At 39.2% G+C, this 11,806-nt stretch overlaps 1 protein-coding gene across 1 annotated transcript; it reads left to right on the forward strand.

Moving 5' to 3' along the window:
- The first annotated feature begins 340 nt into the window (after positions 1-340).
- On the forward strand, positions 341-11,559 carry aldh3a2b (aldehyde dehydrogenase 3 family, member A2b). The gene is made up of 11 exons (XM_017493053.3): positions 341-493; positions 1,956-2,118; positions 3,014-3,245; positions 4,852-4,937; positions 6,360-6,568; positions 6,788-6,905; positions 7,340-7,481; positions 7,705-7,871; positions 8,844-8,943; positions 9,450-9,688; positions 9,882-11,559. The coding sequence occupies exons 2-11, from the start codon at positions 1,957-1,959 to the stop codon at positions 9,897-9,899; spliced, it is 1,473 nt and encodes a 490-aa protein (XP_017348542.1). The 5' UTR covers positions 341-493; position 1,956; the 3' UTR covers positions 9,900-11,559.
- The last annotated feature ends 247 nt before the right edge of the window (positions 11,560-11,806 follow it).

The raw sequence follows: 11,806 nt of genomic DNA on the forward strand, positions 1-11,806 counted from the left end.
CAACTTAACGAATTTGCCCATTAGCTAATTTACAAAAACCTAGCTTGCCAGCAAACTGTTTCTTTCTTTTTTTTTTTCCCTTACAGGTGAAAATGCCATTAAGTTTGGATGAAGGGGTAGACATAGTGCTTATGGTACTCTTATTGGGTCCTGACTTTTCACACACCCTGTATAACTAATCTTATTTTTGTAATAAATAAATAAATAAATCGATAGATAGATAGATATTATATATTATATACTTATATAAATATAAGTGTCTAAGACAGTACTGTATATTTATCCTATAATCTATTGATACTCTATATAACACACTGTGGTCTACTGTATGTGCCGCTTCAGTCTCCGCCTCTTTTGCATAGCTCCGCCCATTCGGTTGGTGCTGCCGTTAACGGGTCGGTCGCGTGCTCCGTGGTTGGCCGCTGCAGCCCCGATAAGCTTGACTGAGTCAGCGCTGTGAAGTTCGGCGGAGAGGAACAGGAACACAACTGGGGTAACATTTATTGTTATTTGTTTATTTATTTTCAATCTGCGACGCTACAGTGTGTCTATTTGGGATCCAGTGTGTGTTCCTTGTTTCCGCGTCATAGATACATGACGCGTTTCTGAGCTGTAAAGGGAAGAGAGGTTGTGTTTATGTGTCAACATTTCCCAGATCACAGGCCATATGTAAGCTATGTATGTAATGTATGTATGTATGTAAGGGCAGTTACATTGCTGGATAAAAGTAAACAATATTCCGAATGACGTCACCGCCCTGTGATGGTTGTTGGTTTAATCTCCGTTGAGCTGTCGCCCAAACAAACGTCACATGATGTCGCAGTGAACCGGAGCCTTTCCTCCATTTAGTGATCAATTAAATAAATAAATAATAATAAAAAAAAAACAGGTTGAAGATGCAGGATGAAGGAAAAACATCTGCTGCTGCATTATAAAATGTGGAGATGTTTCAGCTCTTGGTTCCATGCAGTGTTATATTGTGACATGTTTGGCTAGACTGTTACCCATGAGAGTTCATAAGTACTGCAGACCAGGAGTCAGTCTGAGGAGGCATCCTCATCAAGTACCCCGGAGTAGGGTTTTATTCAAGTCTTCAGAATCCGTCATACTTAAAAATAAAAGGAAATAAAAACTCCAAAGTACATAGAAACTGTCCTTAAGTCAAAGTACGGGTCGAAATACAGTATTATTACTCCGATTATAAGCAGGCGTGTAGAGGTGGAGATGTTGAGTGAAGGTATCTATGTTTACACGTCCTCGAGTATTCAGGAGTTGAGAGTAAATAACTTTTAACGGATAAAAAAAAAAAAGTCATCATGCCTGATCCTGTATGACTAGCTAGTTTACTCATCATAAATATTCTGATAAATCAGACAAACGAATTTGACTTGATTGTTCACTAGCCCTTTTGGAAATAGCTAGCTAATGTACAGAACGTACAGTGCTGACTGTAGCTAGCCAGGGAACCGTTACCCAGCCGCTGGAGGGTTGAAAAATACAGTATATCTTTACATAATTATAATAAGTGTTATATTAAGCCACCTCTTCAGACTTTCCGCATAATATCACGCATAGGTTTACTTCTTTTTTCAACTGCATGTTTATCCATATCGTCATCGAGTATTGTACAATTTCGGTGAAAACAAAATCTGATATAATTTAACACAATAGCGATATTATATTGTCGTATTATTGAGTAATGACTATGGATTGGTATGTAGTTACAAGAGAACAATCTAAGTCTAGAGCTGCTGATGGATTTTATGAGTTTAATTGGATTTTGGCTCTGATTTGTGTGAGGCATTGACCTCAGGGATGGGAATTCCTCCTCATCTGGCGTTCTCTCGTTCTGGATCATTCACAAGAGTGAAGTGAGCTCAGGATGTGCCAGAAGTAGAGCCGTGGTGAAAGGGGGAAAAAAAAAGAAGGGTAAAAAAGGACTCCTCTTTTCACAGGATGTCTCAACAGCAGAAGGCCGTGGAGCGTGCCAGGAAGGCCTTCCGTACTGGCCGCACCAAACCGCTAGAGTACCGCATCGCCCAGCTCAAGAACCTCCAGCGCCTTTTTGTGGAGAGGCAGAAGGAAATCGCAGATGCTCTCAAGAAGGATCTCAACAAGGTGCCTCCTCGTCACTGGTGTTTACAAGATCGTTCGGGTGATTCCGCGACCGTGTTGGCGTTGAGCCCTTGTAACTCTTAAAAATGTAATTTTTTTAAAAAATAAATGAATCATTTCGCAACACCGAATCTTAGAAAACATGCATTTAACTATTCTTTATAATTAACAAATACACTGAATTTAAAAAAAAAAAGTGGTTAGTGAACATCGATGCTAACGACATGAGAATGTTCAGGACTCTCAAAGCAACCTCGACAATGAATATAACCGGGGGGGGGGGGGGGGGGGGATAAAGAAAAAACAATAAGAGAACTTCCTTTTCGTCCTCCCGAGACTTCCCGCAACTTCCTGTTGAACATGTGACTTATTATATCATACGAATATATGGATATTTCGTAAGAGTGAATGTGTTCGTGTAACAGGGTTGTGTGAATGTTGTTGGACTGAAATAGAGATTTTTCATAGCCTATAATGGGGGGTATAAAGTTTCAAGCATGAGATTCACACATTAATGCAGAGAATTTGAGTTTAAGAGTTTAATAAAATAATAATGATTAAATAAAAATGAGAGTGTAGTTACAGTGCCAAAAATTCTGTAGATGTTTTAGGTTATTTATCTGACACGTGGACGTAAGTTGTTGTGAAGGACACTTTACCTTAAAAGGTTTCAAATGTATTTTAGCTTTATATACATATTTGGAAATGTAATATCCAAATCATACCCCGATTGTGGAATCGAGCACCCGGCGTGGGGGGATATGTCTACGCAGATTTGATACATTCTTAATGTATAACATTGTATGGTTTAGCGTTCTAAATATTGTTTGTTATGTAGTTTATGTACACTTAAGGGGAAAAATGGTGTAATATTCAGGAGGGCTGTTTGTGTTGACAGAGTGAGTTTGGCACCCCTCTGTATGAGACGCTGGGTCTGGAGGGAGAGATCAACATGGCTATCAGCAAGCTAGCTGAGTGGGCCGCTCCAAGGCCGGTGACCAAAAACCTGCTGACCATTTCAGATCAGGTGTACATTCACCCCGAGCCACTGGGAGTGGTGCTCATAATTGGGGCCTGGAACTACCCCTGGGCCGTCACCATCCAACCACTGATCGGCGCCATCGCTGCAGGTGCCCTTTATGATTATTTGGACTTCTTCAGAACACAGGACACAAAAATCACACAGCTCTCTTTGAAATAAATAGAACGCATCTTGCCTAATATACCTGGCAACGTTTCCATCTTATTCCATTCCGTATACAGTCCAGCTTTGTCTTCTCCAGTGAGTGAGTAACAATGCTTTAATGTTTAAAAGGACCAATCAGAACGCATCTCTTACAAAATGGCCTTTTGTGTCCATGCCAAAAGAACGTGAAGCCCTCAGAGCTACAAAGAAAACACAATAACAGACGCTGTGTCTCTGTGGCTTTTCATATAAAGGTCGCGTACAGGTCGTGCAACATTAATGTAAATGAAAATCCGATTTAAAAAAAAAACCCCTCCAAAATAAAAGTACATTTTTATAATACTGTTATTTACTTTAAGAGAATAAGCGTTAGTATCCAGTGTGTGTCCGTAGACATTTTAAGCTAATATTAGCCTATCTCGTACGTTTACGTAATACTCCGAAACATGGAAAACAAGTACACGTACATGTGTGAAATGTACTTGTACTAATACCGTCAGTTTAAAAAAAAAAGAAAGAATAATATGCTATCTCTATTACACTGCTGTTTTTTTAGTAGCCACCCTTCGCAAACACAAACCATCTCACTGTGCCAGCATTTCTGTAGCACATAATACACCGAGGTTACCTCCAAGTACTCTGGTTTCCTCCTTCGGTCAAAAAGTCATGCGTTGTAGTCTGATTGGCATTTCCAAATTGTCCGTAGTGTGTGAATGTGTGTGTGATTGTGCCCTGCGATGGGTTGGCACCCCATTCAGGGTGTCCCCCGCCTTGTACCCCACGCTCCCTGGGATATACTCCAGGTTTCAGACGAGCATGTGTAGGATAAGCGGTATGGAAAATGTATATATAATAATAATAATAATAATAATAATAATAATATTTGTTCTGTGTTTACAACAGAGCCCCCTGTTGGCTCATTAATGCATTTATCGTTTATGTTATATATACCAAATGCTTTTTGGTGAAATAAAAGCACAGCACAATGGAAGATTTTTATTCTAGCACTAATCCAGTGATATTCTGTGCTGGAGTTTGTCTGCTCTCTACCACACTTTGCCCCAGTCCTGTGTTTGCTAATAGATCAGAGTACACTTCAGGTTCCCTCCCTCCTGTTATCAATAAGGTTAAAGGTAGACACGGCGAAAGACCTTCTAGGTGCATGCAAGGTTCACGGCATTATACAACAGGCTTTTAAATTGCTCCCAGCCTGCGTCTGAACTTGGAGATCGAGCTGTAATTGACCAGCCAGCGTATGCATCATTCATGACACTAAAAGCACTTTATGAAAGAACGTTTTTATTATTATTATTATAAAATTAGCATTTGTTAGATGGACGGAGGATTTGAAATGCTAACGCCTAACGCTCACAACGCTCACTTCATTCAGTAATTCGACTACGTATCTCCATCCCTGTAGTGATCCACTTAAAATGGCCTTTTTTCATTTATTTAGCTTTTTTTTTATTGTGCTAAGGATTTACAGATTTTACATCGGTTTATAAGATTATTATAATTGGAAAAAATAATAACGTGTGTTTGTTTTTTAGGCAATGCTGTTGTTATTAAGCCATCAGAAGTGTGTGTTCATACTGCCAAAGCGATGGAGGATCTTCTGCCATTGTACATCGACAAGGTTCGAAATCACCGATCGCTGATAGTGGAGAAATGCTACACACTTTCTTTCTTTTCTTATCTTTTCTTTTTTATTATTTAAAAAAACAGCTTTTTACACATTTTAGAGGAAACCGTTTTTGTTGTCAGATCTAGGATTAAGGGTTTTTGTTTTGTACCGATTCCGTGGAGCTAAATTTTGGAGAATTTAACATTTCTGATGAGACCTTTTTGACGCATCATACGTTCAAAAATTAAACAGGATTTTAAAAACGAAAAAAAAAAAAAAAAAAGGACCCGGTTTTTAGAACCAACCAGCTCACGTTTTATTTAGCCTTTTGTTTTTTCTTAGCAGATTATTTCAAATTAGTTAACGTTATAGGTTAAAAAGATTTATATTAATGTGCTTGTTGTAGTGTGTTTTATTTTCTGTAGTAAGAACTTACACAGGGACTTAAAAGCGTGCGTAAACGTTAATACGGCGATGTTTTCTGAGACGCAGTCAGAAGGAGTCTCCAGCGTTTGTACGACACGTGAAAAAGTCTTCAGGATGGAGTGGGGTTTTTTTTTTTTTGGTTTTTTTTTTAAAGTTTCTTGGTAATACGACAAGCTGCGTATTATTATCTCATCAACTTCAAGAGACAGGGAAAAAAAGAGTCCAGTGTTGGAACGACTGTCACGTAATGGAAGCTGAGACGGAAGCAAGTGCGGGTTAATTAGTTTAATCTAATAAGTGCACAGGATCAGGCAGAAATCAAGGTTCATAGGCAGACGAGGGTCAGTCGATCAGGAAAACAGTCCAAACAAGGCAAGGCAAAGCGACAAGGTGGTAAACGAGAACAAGGTCAAAAACCAGAATAAACAAATATGCTCTCAAGGCTTGGTAACGATGGAAGGCAACTGAGCGTATACTTCACAAAGAGTTTATGCATAGAAAGTCCTTTTAAACTGTAGTTGTGAGTGCTGTGAATTGGATGTAGGTGTGCCGATTAGAACGAAGGCGGGTGTTCTGGGAATTGCGGTCCATGGCGGCCATGTTTGTAGTCCGCCGTGCAGGATGGGAAATGTAGTCCACTGGTTTACTGTGATATGACAACGACTGTTTATAGCTGCTGTAATGTAAGCGAGAACAGGAACTAGTTCGTCTCACTGGCGGTCTACAAGATTAAACGTAATTATGAAAAGCATGACGTGGTGTTGTAGTTGTTGGCAAACTGGAGGAACAAACCAGTTCATGACATTATTAGAAAATGATCATTTTCAGGATGATATCCAGTTCACATCAGCCTGTAATACACCACATCATCGTTAATTATTTTCCTATGGCAGCATGCCCCGAAGTGTTTTATTCCTGACATATTAAATGCTATTCACACAAGGTTATGTCCGTTTTTACAAAGTCGCCTGGTTTTGTAAGTGAAATGATCTCACCTGACTGTTTCAGGAGATGTACCCGGTGGTTACTGGTGGAGTCCCAGAGACTCAGGAGCTGCTGAAGCAGAGATTCGATCACATCTTCTACACCGGGAACTGCATGGTCGGCAAAGTGATCATGGAGGCAGCTGCTAAATACTTAACACCTGTTACTCTGGAGCTAGGTGGAAAGAGCCCTTGCTACATCGACAAGAGCTGCGATCTAACCATTGCCTGTCGGTGAGTCTGTTCAAACCAGGTGTTTCGACCAAAATCGAAGATTTTTAGAAACGCAATTTGTCGATTTCATATCAGTCTCAATAACAATAAGTCGCTCTCTGCAATACATGTTGTTATGGTTTACGTTTCTTAAGGGTACCACATCATTATTACGGTGCTTTAAATCTATAATAGACCTGCTATGAAAAACGGCGCTGTATTTCTTTTACACTTTTGCAGACGTATTGCTTGGGGAAAGTTCACAAACTGTGGTCAGACGTGCATCGCACCAGATTACATCCTCTGTGACCCGAGCATCCAGGACAGAGTAATAGAAGAGATAAAGAGGAACGTGAAGGTATGCGTACGACTAATTCGGGTCTACACGTTTTAGAACGGGTCTAAACCCTTTCGAATTTTATATATATATATATATATATATATATATATGTGTGTGTGTGTGTGTGTGTGTGTGCTGAAATACGACCTAAAACATCATCAGATTTTCACACAAGTCGTAAAAGTACATAAAGAGAAAACAATTAAACAAATGAGACAAAAATATTATACTTGGTCATTTATTTATTGAGGAAAATGATCTAATATTGCATATCTGTGAGTGGTGCAAAAGTATGTGAACCTCTGGCAGGTTATTTGAAGCCTTAGCCTAACCTTAGCAGTTCATATGAAGGTGAAATTATAGTCAGCTGTTTTGAATTAAAGACAAATTCATGTCACTGGATTGTAGTTGACATCTTTTTTTTTTTTTCCTGTCGTTTTTATTTTTAAAAGGAATTTTACACAGAAGATCCCAAAACCTGCCCGGACTACGGACGCATCATTAACAAGCGCCATTTCAAGAGAGTGATGGCGTTGATGGAGGACAGCACGGTGGCTGTAGGAGGAGAAAATGATGAGTCTGAGTGCTACATTGGTAAAATGGCTTTATCTCTGATGCTAGCGTGGTTTTTTTTTTTTTATCTCTATTGCAGTTACAACGTATTTGAAAGTGGCATAGTGTTCAGCCTAAGTGTATTCGTTTTTGGAATGGTACAATGGTAGAACGGTACCTTCTTTATCACTACACCAGTTAGAAACGCACACTTATTGTTTTACATTATTAATCCTGGAGTTCGTACCATGTGCTTCGCCTACAGCTCCGACAGTCTTAAGAGACGTGAAGCCCGAGGCAAAGGTCATGCAAGAAGAGATCTTTGGACCTCTTCTGCCTATCCTGAGTGTTGGCAGTGTGGATGAGGCCATCGACTTTATCAACCAGAGAGAGAAACCTCTGGCCCTCTACGTCTTCAGCTCGGACAACAAGGTAGACGCAGCGTCTACCACTAAAGGCAAACGTCATCTACACGTAGTTCTTGCTGCATATTCACAAGCTGTACGGTCTCAAATGGCACACTTCACAAGCTTTGTACAAGTAATGTGTTCGACACGAGGTGTGCTAAAAGCACCAGAACTTGAAGTGTGGAACGTTGGACACTTTTTGCATTGAGCGGTCGGAGCCACCAGATGGCGCCGTGGTGTGAATTTTGTTGAAAGGCATCATGGATAAAAAAAAATTAAAAGCAGAACGTTTAAACATGGGAGAATTTTGGTGTTTAAAGGTGTATTAATCACAATTAGTGAAGATTAGCGCTCTAGCATTTTTAAGTACTTCAAGCACAACAACACTGAAACTCAAACAAAAATCTACCGACACCAGTGGAGCTCAATTAGATGAGAGTTAGAATGATAGCATTTTCCCCCCGACCTGTTTCTTGGTTTTTCCCGCTCGGCCATTAGGACAGTCGTTAGCCGTATAACACTATAAACACGTGAACGTCGGCTCATGCCGATTTGCTTGCTGTTAGGATGGTCAAGAGTACCTTCGCTGTCCTGTCTCTCTTTGTAATGAGCTCTCATGAGTTTTTCAGCTGACCGTCACTACCTGTGTCAGCTAGTTATCACAGTTAGCTGTATGGAAGTTTGCTAGCATTACACACAGTTCTATGAAGGTGGTCCATCCAAAGCATTACCTTATCTGGCTCTCTGTTAGAACGTGTTTTCATACATGTCCACGAGGAATGTCGCACATTGTCATTCCCTTCACTGATAATACATCTTGGAAAGTTTTTTTTAGGTTAGTTTTAAAACTCACAGCCAAAAAGTATCTGGCTGCGCTGGCCAGCTTGCGAAATCCCACCATGCTTTTATATTTATTTATTATGTAAAACAGTCACTCCGGGTACAATTCTAGGGAATTTCAAAATGATTTATTGTTTGCGTTCTTTGCTTGGTTTAGCTGATCAAACGTATGATCTCGGAGACTTCCAGCGGAGGCGTTTTGGCCAACGACTGCTTGGTCCACTTCTCAGTCAGCTCTCTGCCTTTTGGTGGCGTTGGTAAGCAGATGACCTACACGCCCAAATTTCACCCAATCACAACAGATCTCAGTATTATTTACAGGAAGCATTCAAGCATGTGATAGAATCTCATAGTGGAATCATTTCTGTGGAGCTCGAAAGCTGAGGAAAGTATATGGAATTTAATTCTGTATATTTCAGTTACGTACATGTCATATTTAAATATTTTTTATATTGATGCCAATGTTGTTGTTTTTTCTTGAACTTGATAGGGATAAGGGTTAAACAACATACAATTGAAAAGTATGGATTAAGTTTTCAGATAAAAAAAAAATAATAATAAAAACCAAAAAAACAAAACAAAAATGCTTCAGCTTTGTCTTAATTTTCATAAAATCTGCATTTGAATCTTTGAGATTTGTATTTAGGGTTTTGAATTTTATGCTTTAAATACAGAAGAATTTTTTTTTTTAATGTGACAAGTATACGTTCATAAAAATGCCAGTTATTATGGTTTAAAACTAAATGTATGGCGCCCCCTGCAGGCAACAGTGGGATGGGCTGCTACCACGGTAAGTTTACCTTTGACCAGCTAAGTCACCTGCGAGGCTGCCTCGTTAAGCAGTTGAAGATGGAAGGAGTGAACAACATGCGCTACCCTCCGCACACGGCGAAGAAACTGGACTGGGCTCGCTTCTTCATCCTCAGACAGGTGGAGATGGGCAAGCTGGCTCGCATTGCTCTAATTGGCGTGCTGGTCGTCGCCGCTGCCGTGATGATTCAGGTAAAAACTGTAGAGATGATTCAGGTACTGTAATGACATGGATAAACTGATACAGACAACTTTTCTATTTAGATATCTTTTGTTTTTGTTTTTTTACGTAATGCAAATGTGAACATTGTAGCTTGTTTAATTGCTCATACATGCTATACTCGACTCAAACGACTAAAAAAATACCCCGATTTCTTCTTTACAGAGATTCCTTGCTGACTGAGAGCGTAAAGCAACCAATCAGGATAGTCACTTGTCCTGGCCACTCCTCTTCCCTGCCTTAATCTGAACATAGCTTTTAAATCACTTCTTATAACAGTGCTGCATCTAATGAAGGATCCAAATTCGCTGCACGCTGATTAAATATATAACGTAACATAAATATAGTTTTTATTCCGTTTTGAATCAGGACGATTTTAATGAAGGAAAAGAAATCATTTCACAGTTACTTACTATGTCGCATCATAAGTGTGGCAGCACTATATTCGAAGGGCTTTCTAACATTTCATAAGCGTTGCACTGTGTCCTTTATATACATGAAAAAGAGAAGAGGAGACATCTGTAAATCGTCGTTATCGCTCGACGCTTTGAAATCGATACTGCGATTTCTTTTCCCTTTTAAGTCTTAAGTTATTAGCTTTGTTTTTACCCACGGCGCACTCAGGACACTGTGATAACGTCGTAGAAAGTTTACACAGTGCTTTGTGTAACTGTGATAAACGCAGACTGATTACCACTGTAGTCTGAGGGCTTTTAAAAACGGTTCGTGTGAGCCTTGTAAATACGTGAAGTGGTGCTTCGTAATAGTTTTGATTGCAAGCAGACCGGCAGCATATAATTACATAGACATGATATAATATCCAAAAGGTCAGTGGACGCCTCATAGAAGACTTCAGATGAGACACCTTGATTTTTCACGCACCTGCAGTTAGTAAAGACAAAGTAATATAACTTTCAAGATCAGAGGAAGCAAAAACGAGCGTTTTTTTTCCGTTTCTTACTCTACTATCAGTCACGGATTCACTAGCCAATCGGGTATGCCTGTGAGCACGTGTATGCGGAAGAGGGCAGATAGCTAGCTGGTTAGTAGCTGTTGTATGATACTGGAGCGCTGGCTGGTGGGCGGGACTTGGCAGGCGACCAAAACGGGGGGGATTACAGTCTCAAATAGTTAACCCATAACAGTAAGCGAGAGTTCTTCTCTCTTTTCTTTTTCATGTAAAGCCTTACGTAATCATCAAGTGACATTTCTTTAAAATAAAATAAAATACATATGCGTTGTTTCGGAACGTGTAATTAAGGCCCGGTGTAAATACCTTTCAGATAAAGTGTTGAAGTTTATAACACTGTGTAAAATCTACATTTTATTATGGGGGTAAAATTGTGCTTTACCTTCAAAAATAGTCAAACGGCAGCAAATTTTTCTGCTTGGAATTCTGAAAAGTTTTATTAAAAGATTTCCGTAAATGTACCTCAGAGCCAGTATGTGTAACTGCACATGTGAATGTACTCGACTATTATAACCCGGTTAGAGTTAATATATTAACTATCAGGCCTTTGATGAAGTAAATTAGGTGTGTTGAAGCAGCGTACTCTGGTCCTTGAGGACTGGAACCGACTGACGATGAAGACGCGACGTCATCGTTTGGAATAACTACAATCTTTTCAATCCCGATTGATTTCTCTCCAGTGAGAGGTCATTACTGGGTGGAAATGCATTGTTATTTTTGAAGTATTTCTTTATATCTCTTTGGTCTGTCATTTCATTTAAAAAAAAATTTTTTTTTCAAATTTAATATCTCTGTTGGATATTAATTGGATTAATAAGTGGGTTTTATGAAGTCCTTTTCTTACCTGTAAAATAAAAATAATTTTTACAGAGATGGAACTGGAGCATTTTATTATTTCTTGGTAACATATATATGAATGCATTTCAAACTTTTAGCATAATGTATTCAGCCAAAACAGTATGTTATATATATATTTTCAGTGGTAGCTCATACATATGGGCACCATATAACAAATGTTACTCTTCACACACAACCCCATACGATTTAAATTCCATTGAAGTACAAATTACCTCTTTTGAGGGACCAACAATGTAAAAAAAGTCGCTATTTGACGGATATA

Source organism: Ictalurus punctatus, chromosome 18 (assembly GCF_001660625.3).
Source record: "Ictalurus punctatus breed USDA103 chromosome 18, Coco_2.0, whole genome shotgun sequence".
Taxonomy (NCBI): Eukaryota; Metazoa; Chordata; class Actinopteri; order Siluriformes; family Ictaluridae; genus Ictalurus; species Ictalurus punctatus.